At 36.1% G+C, this 16,253-nt stretch overlaps 2 protein-coding genes across 8 annotated transcripts in view; one reads left to right on the plus strand and one right to left on the minus strand.

Moving 5' to 3' along the window:
• slc5a6b (solute carrier family 5 member 6) overlaps positions 1–7,501 on the plus strand; it is a 32,101-nt gene extending 24,600 nt beyond the window's left edge. For 2 of the 6 annotated variants that reach the window (XM_048190455.1, XM_048190459.1), the window contains 7 exons: positions 212–321; positions 470–540; positions 1,701–1,787; positions 2,241–2,410; positions 2,496–2,602; positions 5,295–5,416; positions 7,035–7,501. In XM_048190455.1, the coding sequence (XP_048046412.1) occupies positions 212–321; positions 470–540; positions 1,701–1,787; positions 2,241–2,410; positions 2,496–2,602; positions 5,295–5,416; positions 7,035–7,157 (790 nt within the window). In that variant the 3' untranslated portion in view covers positions 7,158–7,501. The remainder of the gene's footprint in view (positions 1–211; positions 322–469; positions 541–1,700; positions 1,788–2,240; positions 2,411–2,495; positions 2,603–5,294; positions 5,417–7,034) is intronic. The other 4 variants (XM_048190457.1, XM_048190460.1, XM_048190458.1 and 1 more) reach the window with 2 other exon arrangements.
• The window catches only part of LOC125268345 (ankyrin repeat domain-containing protein 66), a 31,929-nt gene continuing 20,520 nt past the window's right edge, over positions 4,845–16,253 (minus strand). Inside the window, exon 4 of one of the 2 annotated variants that reach the window (XM_048190467.1) lies at positions 4,845–5,119. The gene's annotated coding sequence lies outside the window, so the exon portion shown is untranslated. Of the gene's footprint in view, positions 5,120–14,135; positions 14,155–16,253 lie in introns of those variants that run through there. The other variant, XM_048190468.1, reaches the window with a different exon arrangement.

Here is a 16,253-nt window from a genome sequence, read left to right on the forward strand (position 1 = left end):
TCAGTGAATCTTTGCCAAATAAGAACATTTATTTCTTTAAAAAAAATCGTACTCTGTAGTGCATGTTCATGCAGATCTGCTTTGTTTACTTTTGTCTCTCATAAACTTACATTCTGAAGAGATACAGATAAAGACAGTAGTCTGCATGCCTCAAAAATATAGAAAGTATACTTTATTTGTAAAATAAAACTGAGATTATTCTCATTGACAGTACAATATCCTCAGCGTTTAACTCACTGGCCACGGTGACCATGGTGGATCTGATCAAACCTCATTACTCAATGACGGAGGCCAGAGCCACTCTGCTGTCAAAGATGCTGGGTGAGACATTATCCTGAATGTTTATCTCTTCATTTGAAATGATTTCTGCCTTGCACAATGATAGAATATGTTTCATCTGATTTCGCCTTTGCTCAAAGTGATCAAATAGTGAGCATGTTTATAATGGATGATTATATTCCTCATCCAGCCCTATCATATGGGATTATATGTCTGGCTATGGCTTATGTCGTCCATTTGATGAACAGTTCAGTTCTTCAGGTAAGCATACATGCTTTTTTTAAAAAGCGATGAATATGAATTTATAGCTGTAATCAGCTTATATTAAGAAATCAAAAATGTATCCTGTCTGTGTAAATTAAACATGCATTCATTCTTATTAAAGTTACAAAAGTGATTCAGTCAAGAGCAGTGAGAGATTTTCTTCTTTTGTTGTTTGATTAACATTAATGACACAGCAGGTTTATTAGGCTGCTGTCACATTAAGACCAAATTCACAGATACAGTATACTCATCTGTGTTTACAAAGATACCTGCAAGGCGGGCATTTTGACATAATATGTATTTAACCATTCAAGCCCAATTATGCGGCAAAACGAACTGTTCAGTACTCAAATGCTCATTGAGTAGTGGCTTCATGTGCACAGTTTGTGAAATCACTTATTTTTAAACTGCAATAAAAATGCATTCAGATGATAAGCTTTCGCGACCGCGCAGCACAGCAACGTTACATGTCGTACAATGTAACTGCAATAGAGACGATAGTCAAATATCTACTGGTTGTCGAATTTCTACCAGTTCTAACTGTGTCTTACTGGTATATCGCCCACCCATACCTGTTCCCCTTCTCAAGGAACCGGGTTACATTTGTAACCTGAAATGTTTACATCTTGCAATTCAGTTTTTTTGTTTCTGCTGAGGAAAAAAATATTAAAAGGTATTTTTTAGGTATTCGTCTTGTTGCTAGGAAGATAATTTTGTACACTGTAATGGGTTATAAAATAATAAACAGGTATGATTTTAAAACTGTTCTCATATCAAAATGTTCCCATCTTTATTTATGTGGTGAAAAGCCGGGTAATAAGTGATACAACTGTACATTATCCCTTAAATGTCCATCTTTGTCTGGGTTGAAAAACTGTTTACTAGAAGCTTTTTTCTTCACAGAAACATTGTGTTTGTTTCGATTAATTATAATAAATATTTTGTCTAATTATTCACTTGTGTGACAAGTAGCCTTGTAATATATGTGAGATATCATACAACCAGCCAGTTGTTGTCGCAAAATAAACCAGATAATAATAAACCAGACTATAAACCAGACTCAACATGATCTGCTTGTCAGGGTTTGTTTTGCAATAACAATCGTCTGGATGTGCGTTATCCCTTAGCTAACCTCTAGTTGTGTATTTCACTTTAAGGCTGCTCTCAGTATCTTCGGGATGGTTGGTGGGCCACTGCTCGGTCTGTTCTGTCTCGGCATCTTTTTCCCATGTGCCAATAGCATTGTAAGTTCTTCCTTCTTTCCATCCATTAATTCATCCAACTTCTATAGAAGCTTGTTTGCATCACAGAATAAAAAAAATAAAAAAGTTAATTGTGACTTTTACCTCACAATTTTGAGTTTTTTCTCACAATTCCAAGTTGTTGTTTTTTTTCTACTTTTTTTTTTCTTGTGATTGCAAGTTTGTCTTGCAATTCTGAGTTTAAAACAAGTATAAAACTTGTAATTCAGACTTTTTTTGTGTGCATGTACAATTCCATGTTTATATCTTGCAATTCTGACTTTTTTCTTGCAATTGTGAGTTTACATCTCACAATTCTGGCTATATTTCTCGCAATTCAGAGTTTTTAACTCACAATTCTGACTTTTTCTCACAATTATATTTTATTTTTTATTCCGTGGTGGAAATAAGCTTAAATAAACTTCACATTAAGGATGTTTTCTCTTTTTCATTCAGGGAGCTGTAATAGGACTTGCTGCAGGTCTGCTCGTGGCTTTCTGGGTTGGCATTGGTGGTTTTTTGGCTCGGATGTCCAGTTCTGTAGTTCCTCCATTCAACTCTACAGTAGCAGTCACCCCTGACAACATCACCATCACAGCCGTGACTGCCGTCATAGATGCTGCCAGGTGACTTGTAGATCAGTACCATGCAGTGCAATGTAAATGTATATATTGAGGGAAAGCATTAAAATGACTTTTCTGTGTTTTTTAGCAGACCCGTAGGGCTGGATGGCTTCTACTCTCTGTCGTACATGTGGTACAGTGCTCTCAACTCCTCCACTGTGGTGGTTATAGGACTCATTATCAGCTTCATGACAGGTGAGAAACATTCACCTAAAGAGCTTCTGATAGTATTTATTCAGAATGTGACATCAAAAAAGTGTTACTTATTGTTTATTGTTGTGATATTACTTTTTGAAATAATCCGACTTAGAAATTTAGTCTTGTGGACTAGATTTTCAATTGAGAAATCACACGTTTACACTTGAGAAGGCCTTATGGTTAACCAAAACTAAAACTATGAATTGAAATAAAGTGGATAACATTTTACAATAAGGTCTCATTAGTTAACATTAGTAAATGCATTAACTAACGTGAACTAATAATAAGAAATATATTTTTAAAGCATTTATTAATCTGTATTAAAGGAATAGTTCACCCAAAATTGAAAATTATCCCATGATTTACTCACCCTCAAGCCATCCTAGGTGTATTTGTTCTTTCAGACAAACACAATCAGAGATCTATTTAAAAATATCCTTAGTCCTCCAAGGTTTATAATGGTTGTGAATGGGGGGGGGGGGGCGCGTTTTGAAGCCAAAAATAATGCATCCATCCATATAAAAAAGTAATCCATACGACTCCATAATAAACCATACATAATCCATAAAATGCTCACCCTCAGGCCCTGTTTTTGGTCCTCAGACCAAGACAGGCCAAGCCCCATAGAAGCTTGTGGCATGGACCTAAACCGCCAAGGTATATAGGTCTTAAAGGCCGCAGACCGCACCTTCGCCTCTCTGAACTTCACGACCACCGCCTCAACTAATATGCCAAAAAGCTCAGATGGCGAAACCTGCGCAAGAAGGAGAAAATTTCTCCCCGATGTCTGCCAGGTTCACCTAAAGATGATGCTCCATAGCCACCATGGCCACCATCGATCGGTTGATTGCGGCAGCAGTTTGCTTAGTGGCATGGAGAGCAAGATCTGTCTTGTTCCCATTCGAAAGGGAACCTTATTGTAACGTGTTACCATGAAGCTGAAATAAAATAAAATATAAATATTAGGTGACAAACTTAAACAAATATTAGAATTGTTGCATTGTCAACTAACTGAAAAGTTGAATTTGTAACATTACTAGGGCTGTCGATTTAACACATTAATTAGATTAATTAATTACACCCCAGACATATGTAGGTCATCTGACATTTCATACAGTTGATTGATGACGAATATGATGCGTGGCAACAACTTGCTGCATGATGAAGCCTATAGAATGTAGTTAGAATGTCCCTAAAATTCAGGATATGGGGCAAGAAATGCCCCTGTTTGAGTTTTTGTCTCATATTTACATCATATGTGATGTAGTTAAGCTATATCACGAGTGCAATATCATACGAGTGCTGTTTTTCTGTCCAGAATAGCACGAGTGCAAATGTGATACTGGTATTATACAACAGTTTAATAAATAAGAACTTAATATTGTGTTATTAAGACACAATATTGTCTGTTTTGTTCAATTTTTCCCTGCTTGTTGGACTTGAAGCGGCACGGCACAGTCTGATCGGCGTGTATGACATCAGAGTACCACAAGAGCGATTCAAAAGCATACGGAGCCATCTGCTCTCTAATATTTTTCTGTGCAGAGCCACTTCAAGTCCAACAGGCCTAATGATTGAATGGACCATTTGCAAAGAGAACCATTTACTTCACTCTTGAATGAATCAGCCATTTGAACGAATCGAATGAATAAATGAATGAATGACTTAATTATTAGGACATTTACAGTTTTAGTTTCTTATTTAGAGTATAATTTCATTTAAAAAAATCATTTCATATTTCTATAGTAAAAAAAACAAAAAAACATTAAAAGAACTTTCTCCCCAAAATGAAAATTTAGTCATCATTTACTCACCCTCATGCTCCAAAAGAGAATGTGTAATAAATTCTATGTTGAATCAAATAAAATATGTCTTGCTGAAGCTATTTTTATTAATGTCTATGTGATGCTTTAGACAATAATGACTTAAAATGATCTTTTGGGAGTAATTTCTCAGCCAAATTTGATCATGATGTTCGATTCATTTGCGATTAGTTAGAATAATTAATCGCTACATCATGTAATTAATTAGATTAAAAAATGTAATCGCTTGACAGCCCTAAACATTACTAAAACTACACCTGAAAAAAAAAAAAAAAAAATTAAAGCTAAATAGAAATATTAAAAAACATGAAAAAAAAATAAAAATGACAAAAGAACATAAAATTGCTAAAATTAAAGTTGAAAATATATAAATAAAATCTAATTCAATTCACATTTATTTGTATAGCGCTTTTCACAATACATATCATTTCAAAGCAGCTTTACAGAGATTGCATGTCAAAATTACAATTTAAGTAGAATGCAGTTAGCAAATAATGTAATAATTTGGGCAATTAATTTACAAACACTGTTAGCATTTAACTTTAAGGTAGAAGTAATGAGCTCCTGGAAAAATGAATTACATATTAACAATAATTAGGATATATAGAAATTTGGGAATGTGCATGTTGCATCTTCTGAGGTCCTCGCAGGAGTTGACGCCGTCTCTTCACAGGTGTTGGTCATCTGAGGTCTTTGAAAATTCAAAATGTTAATAAATAATACTAAAATAATGCTGACAGAAACATAACTGTGATAACCACTTACAACACCCTAGCATTGTCGTGTTAAGTGTTACAATGGGCAAGCGCCATTCATAAAATGTAAAAATACAGTTTTATAATTTATATTCTGTTTTCTACTGCAAGGCCCAACAAAAGGAGACGATGTGGCATCTGGCACAGTGTATCCAGTGGTGAGAACTGCACGATCCCTTCTGTACAAGCTTGTGCAGCCGAGCGCTTGCTGCACTTCCCCTCCTGAACAAAAGGTAAGATGCTACCATGGCTGTACAATTAAATACGTTGTTGCTTTGGGTGATTTTACTGTAGTGAAAGGGTTAGTTCACCCAAAAACTAACCCTGTCATTAAATACACCCGTAAGACCTTCATTCATCTTCAGAACACAAATTAATATATTTTCGATGAAATCCAAGAGGTACAGTACAGTCCAAAAGTTTGAAACCACTAAGATTTTTAATGTTTTTAAAAGAAGTTTCGTCTGCTCACCAAGGCTACATTTATTTAATTAAAAATACAGTAAAAAACAGTAATATTGTGAAATATTATTACAATTTAAAATAACTGTTTTCTATTTGAATATATTTGACAAAGTAATTTATTCCTGTGATGCAAAGCTGAATTTTCAGCATCATTACTCCAGTCTTCAGTGTCACATGATCCTTCAGAAATCATTCTAATATGCTGATTTGCTGCTCAATAAACATTTATGATGTTTGGAAAATGTTGAAAACAGTTGTGTACTTTTTTTTTTTTTTCAGGATTCCTTGATGAATAGAAAGTTCAAAAGAACAGCATTTATCTGAAATACAAAGCTTCTGTAGCATTATACACTACTGTTCAAAAGTTTGGGGTCAGTAAGAATTTTTATTTTTATTTTTTTGAAAAGAAATTAAAGAAATGAATACTTTTATTCAGCAAGGATGCATTAAATCAATCAAAAGTGGCAGTAAAGACATTTATAATGTTACAAAAGATTAGATTTCAGATAAACACTGTTCTTTTGAACTTTCTATTCATCAAATAATCCTGAAAAAAAATATTGTACACAAATATTTTGTACAATTGTACACATTAAATGTTTCTTGAGCAGCAGATCAGCATATTAGAATGATTTCTGAAGGATCATGTGACACTGAAGACTGGAGTAATGATGCTGAAATTTCAGCTTTGCATCACAGGAATAAATTACTTTGTGAAATATATTCAAATAGAAAATAGTTATTTTAAATTGTAATAATATTTCACAATATTACTGTTTTTACTGTATTTTTAATTAAATAAATGTAGCCTTGGTGAGCAGACGAAACTTCTTTTAAAAACATTAGTGGTTCCAAACTTTTGGACTGTACTGTATATGACTCTTCTATATACAGCAATATAACCATTTTCACGGTCCAGAAAGGTATTAAAGACATTGTTAAAAAAAGTCGACATGACTGCAGTGGTTGAACCTTAATGTTGTGAAACCACGAGAATTGTTTTTGTGTGCAAAAACAAAACAAAAATAACTACTTTATTCAACAATATCTTATATTCTGTGTCATTCTCCTACACTGTTTACGTTCAGCGCTTACTTTATTGTTTTTGCGCACAAAAAGTATTCCTGTCATTTCATAACATTAAGGTTGGACCACTGCAGTCACATTGACTATTTTAGCAATGTCTTTAGTTCCTTTCTGGACCTTAAAATTGGTGATTATATATATCTATGGGCGAGTCGTATACCTCTCAGATTTATTAAAAATATCTTAATTTGTGTTCCGAAGATGAACGAAGGTCTTATGGGTGTGGAAAGACATGAGGGTGAGTAATTAATGATTTTAATTAATATTTTTGGGTGAGCTAACCCTTGAAACTGCTTCTAGCAGATTGATGGTCCTAAAGAAATAAATGGCAACGTAAAGGAGGATGCTGGAACACCGGAGGAGACAGAAACATTTCTCTCATCAAATCCAGTGTCTCATGTGGAACAAGAGACCTCCGTGTAGCAAAAATGTCATAAGCGCTCAGGGTTAGCCTGCACTCTAGTGCCAAGTATTGTGAATATTTTGTATATTGATGTTGTCGGTAATGCTCATTACAGGGATGTGTAAGAGTTCAGTCTGGTTGTAATTATTTTGAAGGAAGAAGTGTGCCTGTGTGTAAATTTTTATAATGGACTGTATATTTCTGTCACGTTTGTATTCTTTGTATGTGTAGCTGCTGTATACGAAACCAGTAAAAAATAATTTACATCATGCTCTAAAATGTTTTTATCTGTAAAGATGTAAAGTACAAATCCAAATGATTTGTTCTACAAATCCACTTTTCCAATAAAAGCATGTGTGCATCACGTGTTGCTGCTGTTGTGGGTGAATCTCACCGGTCTGGCATACATTTCACCCGAAAATAAAAACAGGACCATTAGCATCTTCCCCCCATTGTGACACATATTACATGAATGATATTTTGATTTTGGTTAATTTTACATTAATGGAAATTTGTGGAAGAAAATGTGCTTAATTTTGGTGAAAATAAAGACAATGCAAATAATGTAAGTAAAATATAATATTAATGTTTGATTTTGGGGTGAAATATGATGTGGACTTTTGATGTTTATTTCCTAGATGAATGAAGGTATATGCTTTATATTTTACCTAAAAACAATTGCAAGTATCTTACCAATTTCAGTGGTCATTGTTTTGGTTTTTCTCACATTTGACCAGCAGATGTCTCCAGTGTGCAAAATCTATGTGCACAACACTGTATTGTAAATATGTAAAGATACCTGAGGAAGTTTCACTGGTGTAAATTGCTTCACCAGTTAAACCACTAGGTCCATTTTGAAGAAAGACAGAAAAGGATAAGTTCCTGTAACACCTCTGAAGACTGAACTCTGAATCAGTGAAAATAGCAGGATAATGCTGTGGTTTATTAAAAGCAAGATTGGGTGAGATGGCTTTACGTTTCATGGTCAGATGCTTGGCTGAAATGTTGTAAATGCAACTTTATAAACAGACAAATGTCATGCTGACATTTCAGAGTGTTATTTCTTGGCTAAATGTCAGTTCTCGATGAGCTGATGGTGGCAGTCCTGAGGCTCAGTCAATCGCATCACATGATAGCTTACAGGAACTTCCTGCTAAATGAAGCCTACGGCAGCACTTTCTGGTCCAACAACAGCCTAAAGCCCAAAGTATAGTTCACTTTTTACATGAATGTGAGGGCTCAGCGTACAGTGCGCGTGCCGCAAATTTTGTCAATCAGAAGAGTATGTGCATACGCACCGCTGGATTTTTGTAACCGCAGGTCCATTTTTTTTTTTACTGCAATTTTTTTGCAGTAATTTGTTTGTCCACAAGGTAACCGTGCCCTGGGGACGTCGATTCACAAGGTAGTCAAAGATAAACTGCATAAACAGAACAGATCAGAACGCATGCAAGCTACAGCGACAATGGAGGCCTACATAGACAAGTGATTGTGCGAAGAGATTAGAAAGTAACCTCATTTGTACAACTCTAGCATGAAAGATTACAAAGACGTTTACATGGGTTGTAACACATGGCGAGAGATTGCTCGTATGTGTACGAGTCAAATGAAGTATACTTTCCAAGGCTGTGCGTTAAACTTCGCACATACACTAGCGTATGCGTAAAAAAAAACGGAAGTATACCCAGGGCTTTAAGCCCAAAGTATAGTTAACTTTTTACGCATTGCGAGGGTCAGCGTACAGTGTGCGTGAGGCAAATTTTGTCATCAGAAGAGTACACACATACTGTATGCGCACAGCCGGATTTTTTGTAATCGCGCGTACAGATCGGAACACATGCAAGCTACAGTGACAATGGAGGCCTGTATAGACGAGAGATTGTGTGAAGAGGTTAGAAAGTACCCTCATTTGTACAACTCTAAAATGAAAGATTACAAAGATGTTTACATGGGTTGTAACTCATGGCGAGTGATTTCTCAAAACTGTGCATGAGTCAAATTCCTGTGTATGAGTACGAGTCAAGTGAAGTATACTTTCCAAGGCTGTGGGCATACACTGGCTGAATCCCAAATGGCACCCTAAACACTTGCAGTCTTCCTACGAGTCTGCACTTTGGTTACGTAACGCCACTTTTACTGTCGGGAAGAAGTCTGCCGCGAAGCTCGCAAAAATGCGCATCAAGGGCGCATATCGGCCGCAAAGGGAGCGCTCGTGAGCACCCTTCTGAAGCCTAAAATTGACAAATGGGACACTCTACGGTCTTGTGGACTTAGACACGCGGCAGCCATTGTAAGTCCACAAGACCAAAAGTGCATAGAAGTGTTCCATTTGGGATTTAGCCACTATGCGTAAAAAAGTAAGTATACCCAAGGCCTTAGGGTGGTTTCACACTTGGTTCGATTGCTTCCCCGTCCTCTGCCCCTGCTGGACTGAGTTCAGATTATATTATTTGGGTCCAAACTCTGGTGCGTTTGCGTCATTGGTAACAACGGCACAGGAGAAGACGGCAAATTGCATAGCAGTGCTCACTTCATCTATATTTTTGTTTTTGAACCATTGGTTTTGTTTACAAAGCCTCAGTACGTAACGACACTTGCGTCTACCTACTGCGAATGTACAGCAAATGTCCAAAAGAATGCTAAAGGTGAGCACAAATGAGATATACAGCTCTCTACTTGCAGTGAGTCAGTCACGCTCATCAGGAAAGTAAGTGAAACACACATTTCATCATATCATATGTCATTAATCGCGGTTCACTCACACTTTTAGTGTGATTGCATTCATATCAGCAGTCAACCGTACTGGAGTTCACATAAACCTTACCACTCTTTTTAAGCGGACTCGGGTACAGTTCACAGGTGCGCACTCGATTTTGGAAGACAGCGTTCACATCATCCAAACAAATTGAACTCTGACGTCAATCAAACCCGGGTGCGCACCAAAAGTACTAGTGTGAAAGCCCCCTAGAATGAAAGGTTGCAAAAGGAATTTTTCACAGTGATGCATTAGAAGAACCAAAGGTTCCCCAAAGAACCTTCCATGGAACAGTTCTTAAAAGAAAAACATTCTTTTCTTAATGTGAATAACATTTTAATAATCTAAATAACCTTTTTTCCACTACAAAGAACCATTTGTGCATTGGAAAGATTCTTCATGGAATCATATAGAGAGCTGAAAAAAAATTTAAGAGTGAAGGTTGTCTATCTATAGGGAACAGAATATGACTCTGACTTGAGGACTGGATTGACTTAAAGACATAGCAACCAAAGGTCAGAGCCTTCGAAATGTTTATAAAATTTGCAGTATACACTTGGCACCAATTTCTAAAGTAGTCAAAGCAGATGATACTGTACATACAGTAACAGCCCGAGTTCTCAAAGCTATATGTGTTCCCTTCAGTCAGATTAGATTTGATGCGTTTCATGACTCGATGATAGATTTGCATTGTAAAATATATGTATGTTGTAATGATGCTGTTTTGCATGAACAAGAACTGGAAAGCCATTTTTAAAGTACCAAAAAAAAAAAAAAAAAAAAAAAAGCATGTTCTTGGCTATTTAAGGGATTAAGACAAAGCATTTTCTCTTAATCCCTTAAACAGCATAAGGAAAATATTATCTGCATTTACATTATGTTTTCACAATGCTGACTACTGTAATCGTGTTTATTTTGGATCATCCCAGAACTTTTCCTTGCCAATTCCTGGTTTCCTCACTGGGGCTCGTGTCAAGCACTGGTCTTTGTACAGCTGCTTTTATAACAGTTATGAATTATGAAAAGCACTATACAAATAAATTCAACTGACATCTGCCCCAAAGTAACCAGACCATCATAGGAAGACAGTTATTGATCTCTAACGTCTCCTTAGTTGTTAAAGCCAGCATAAAATCAGAATTGACCCTATTTATTTTCTTAGTACATGTATTGCATCTGTATGTGAATTTTTTTTTTTCATACATTACAAAGGTAAAATCGGTCACAACATCCAGTTCATCCAGCTACTAAACCTAAGCATTAGACATTTCTGTCTGTCACAGTTTTTAAACCAATTTAAACTAGGGATTTTTGCAGGGGGTTCATAAAAGTTAGAAAAGCTTATCAATAATTACATAATAAAAAAATGTAAAATTAAAATCGATTTAAAAATAAAAACCAAAATAAAACATAAAATATTTCATCTGTTTTTAGTTTGTTTACGTGCATGTCATGAGACCATTAACTGACTTCAGAGAACCGTGAACATGTGAATGTGTCCTTAAATTATTGAAATATTAATTTAAGCAGTCAGCAGAAGTAAATATTTCAGGACTGAAAATAATTTTGCTGACAAAAAAGTTTGGAAAACAGATGGTAGTTTGAGCTTGACATATTATCTATTATTATTAATATGACAATGTTTTGTATATACACAAAAGCAGCAGTATGAAGCATGTAGATATCTGCCTATAATTTACAGTTGTAAAACGTTATCACAAAAAATAAGCATAAAATGCCACAAGAAGCAAACGTCAGTAAACTTGTAAACGCCAGTAAACTAGGCTTCAGTTCATAAAAATTATGGGGAATGCAAAGTATGATGCAAATACAGCTGTGCTATTTTGAGTAGTTTTTGTGAGCTGCGATTGTATCTTGTACTTTTGTTTATATACGGTAAATGAATGAGCCTGCTGTTGACAAGGTCTGTTTCCTTGAGGCTTGATTCCCCAAACAACTGAATTTTACTGATATTCAAACTAGCAACTGATGGACGTTATTTTGCAACATCCCCCCAACAGTTTTAGACCTTGGACACAATCTTTCTACCAATCCGTCTACAAAGAAAAAAAACAAAACAAAATTAACTAACCAAACAAACAAACAAAACAAAAGGCTTCTGCTTGAAATTAGCTTTGTACACAATAATAAATAGTGCCTGCATATTTAAAAAATTGAAGTGAGTTGGAAGGGTTTCATGGTTTTGATGACATCACTATTATTCCAAAGTGTTGGAAAAACGGTATAATGATAGTATATAATTAGATGAGTCCAAACTTTTCTTTCCTCAACTGTGCACTATTTTGTAGGCAAAGAACCAAACCAAACCAGGTTAGAAAACAAAACCTGCAGGATTTTTTTTTTTTCTTTTCAAAATGACTAGCTAGGGCAGACGAAGTTCATAACATGAACATGAGTACATGTTGCTTGTAAGCAAAATAAATGCAAATGAAGAATGTTATACTGGAGACATGAGATAAGCAGAGTCATTTGTGGGTTTTGCAGGGTAGAACTGTGTGTTTGCTAAATAAAAAATTTACATTCTAACAAATCAGATGACGTGAATGACCAGGAAATCCGCTGTGTTGCTCCCTGAAAACTAATAACACGAATAAAGAAAGCAATATGTCAGTATAGTAAGAAAATGTGAGTGGTGTTTGTTCATGAAAAAAAAAAAAAAACACCAAAACTGTTATCTTTCATCAGCAGTTTTACTTTTATATATATATATAAAAATAGTAATTACAATACTTACCTGTTGCATATATGCAATATTTTGTAAACATCATTGCTAGTATAAACACACTGGAATTATGGTAAAACCAGAACAACAAACTACGGTATTATTTTTTTCAACACTGGTAAGGAGTCGTTTTACCCTATTCTTTTAATGGAATTATTGAAATAAATAACACTCTTAGGGCCAGTTCACACAGAATGTATTTCTGCTGTTAAAAACGAAAGATGCAGGTCAGTAAAACGAAAAAGAAAAAAAAGATCTAGAGACATGTTTTTTGTTTGTTTTTTTTAAGCTGCTGTTGTAACTTTTTTTGGTTAAAAATGATCCAAAATCAATTATTGAGCAAGTACATAACCAATCAGTGTTCAAAACTATCTCATCACAATGGTAAGCTTGTAATAATGTTTTATAATCTGAGTGATACTGGTAGGATTTAGCGGGAAATACGAGTTTCCTCCTGGTGGTGCATCATTTGTAGCCTCTTCTTACAGCAGCTGGAATGTATTTAAACTTGAGATGATGGCTTGTAATCCAGAAAGTTCAATTATCATTGACAATTATCATCGACAACTGTGGTAAAAAAATTTTTTTCATAAAATTTCTTTTTTCTAGACTGCAGAGAGCCTACAGTAAAAAAAAGGGAAAGCGATCAGGCCCATGTGAAAACAAGAATAAAAGTCGGTAGGCCTTTTGAAAGGTGGCGTGACCTAAAATGGACACAAAGATGGCTGCTAGACAGGTAAGACATTTCAGTGGTTCATTGGGTAATAAGGTCAGGTCAAGTCACCTTTATTTATATAGCGCGTTTTACAATGCAGATTGTGTCAAAGCTGCTTTACAGCGATAAACTGGTATACAATTTTGGCTGCACAGCAGCTCTTAAAGAAAATGGTATCATTGTCCAGCTTAAGTAAATTCAGTATTGATTCATTCCGTTGTAAGAATCAATAGTTATTAATTTAGTTAGTTTATCTATATCAGCACTGGAGTAAACAGTGATATCATCATCCAGCTCAGTTCAGTTCGCATACAATGGTGTCAATGCAGGCAGATCAAAACATTATTGAGTATCAAATGTCAAGTGTCCCCAACTAAGCATGCCAAAGGCGACAGCGGCAAGGAACCCAAACTCCAACAGGTGACATCTGGTGGCAAACAGGTGTCAAATGGGAAAGAAAAAAAAAACCTTGGGAGAAACCAGGCTTATTCGGGGGGCCAGTTCTCCTCTGGCCAACAGCGAACAGTGCATTATTATGATTCAGGCAGTTTTCATAAGTCCGATGGGATCGCAACAGTCAAAGTATTTATTCCAGTTCCATCCAGTTGAGGATCGTATTCATCACGCAGGTATGGGATGGTTGAGGAGCTGTGCCACTGGCTGTCGTGTCGGTGAGGCCTTCACAGGGGATGATCTAGTTGACTCAATCTCGGCTGACACTTCAGGGCTGCGTTGTCGTCGTGTCTAGGCGCACATCCTCGATCTCACCTGGATACGGTCTGGATCCGGCTGACTACGGTAATCCTCAGGATAAACAGAGAGACTAATATTAGCATAGATGCCATTCTTCTTCTGATGTAACGAGTACAACTAAGGTAACAGTAGCACACGTTTTCGCTTAATCCATAGTTTTTTTCAGTTGTCAGAACAAAAGTGGATGACATGTTACTTCTTCAGATGACATTTTCCAGTGAAACTTCTTTTTTTTGGACATACATACTTATTTTGGACATACATTAAATGCATCTTTAATTACGATGTACAGTGAAGATCCACACTGGTGCGTTGACTGACAGCCCCCACACATAGCTGCAGCTACACCTCAAAACATTTGGAGCCGTGCCAAAGCACAATCCACATAAAGATGATAATTTCACAAATCACTGCAATTGCAGGTTTCAAACAGAGATGGCAACAAAGAGGTAAAACTTACGGACTGCAGCTTTAAATAGTTGAACTTATTTCAGAGGATAAAGGCTGGTTCACACTGTGCGATTTTGCCCATGATTTGGTCGTCTGAGACAAATTTAGCAAATCCTAAACGATTCCTATAATCCTAGCCTGATATCTGTAGTCTTTGATCGCTAGTTTGACATGTTCACAGACAGCCGGTTAAAGACCGCTGCGATCAAATTTAACCTCCGATGAAATTCTGGCAGTGTCAGAAAATTTGGTGCACAATCCTGCAGTGTGACTTCTACGACGAACGTCAAATTGTCTTAGTTTTTCCAGATAAGCCGTGTTCAAAATTAACGATAGAGATGTCTTTTTTAGCCACCATTTGAGTACTGCGTGTAATGCAGCTCACAGTCACCGAACGTGTATGAGTTGATGTAAAACTCCGGAAAAGTTTTCATGCACGCGTCTGTTTTTAACGCGTCTTGACTGTCGTACAATCTGACATAAAAGAAAGCTGAGATCCCAGAGTGTGACATGAGGATCATGTTTGTACAGTCTGACAAGCAACCATCGTAAAGGACTGTTATAAATCGCCGATTGTAAACCAGCCTTAAGTACAGTTCAGAAATTCTTGTTATTAGCGACACCGGTAGCCGTTAAGTGAACTGCAGCCAGCAACTTATCTTGCTGCTTGTGCTCACACTCGTAACTAAGGATGGGTGATATCACTTATCTTGTTTTTGATATGATGCCGATAATTTCAAAGGCCAGTATCGTCGATATCAATACCTCTAAACTGAACATTTAAATTATTACTAAAAGTAAAATTGGTAATGATACCCACTTAACATTATATTTGAAAGACATTTAACACACCTTAATTGCAAATGATTAGATATTTTTGTTTACACATGGTTGAAATATGATTACTGTCATGATAACCATGGAAATCTACAAATATAAAACTATGATTCATTTTCATAAGGGACTGCCAGTGACAGGTTGTTGCACCCATAAAAAAAAACAACCTTTTTATTCTGACAGTGATCCATTTGAACTTTTAACGTTCAATTTAAATACATGTAATTGTACAAACGGTGAACGTGATTTTACCAAGTACAACATGTTCCTGGATAAACATCTTTGTTGATCCTGAAACAACATTCCAATCAACCAATCAGATTTGAGGGACAAGTTTACTGTTTATGTCAAAGTTTAGGCACAACCAGCGTTAGGTGCTTCAACATCTGTGTTATTCACCTATAATTTCCCTCTGATTTTAGGGATAAGTTATGGGTAGGGTTAGGTTTAGGGGTAGGGGTAGGGATAGGGTTAGAACTACATTTTTAGACAAGAATGTTGTTCCAGGATCAACAAAATATGCTGATCCAGGAACATGTCTTACTTGGCAAGATCATAGTGACCTTGCACAAACTATGTAGGCTAGTTTAATTTGTTTATTGTGAATTAATGGATCCATATTATGTTTTTCTGTGGTTGATTGGTTCTGTCTTGCTATTGCATGTGTACAGGTGAGCAGAAAAATAGTTTCAGAGATGGGCTGCATCCGGAAACTTGAAAATGCTGCCTTCTGAGGACACATTTCGAGGGAAGTCATCAATGCACGTCCGAATCCAATGTTAGCTTCAGTTCCTGTCTCATGAGATACCTTCCTCAGATCGATTTTTGAAGGAAGCATAGATGTATCCTTAGCTGCCTTTGAT

This window comes from Megalobrama amblycephala, linkage group LG5 (assembly GCF_018812025.1).
Source record: "Megalobrama amblycephala isolate DHTTF-2021 linkage group LG5, ASM1881202v1, whole genome shotgun sequence".
In the NCBI taxonomy this organism is placed as follows: Eukaryota; Metazoa; Chordata; class Actinopteri; order Cypriniformes; family Xenocyprididae; genus Megalobrama; species Megalobrama amblycephala.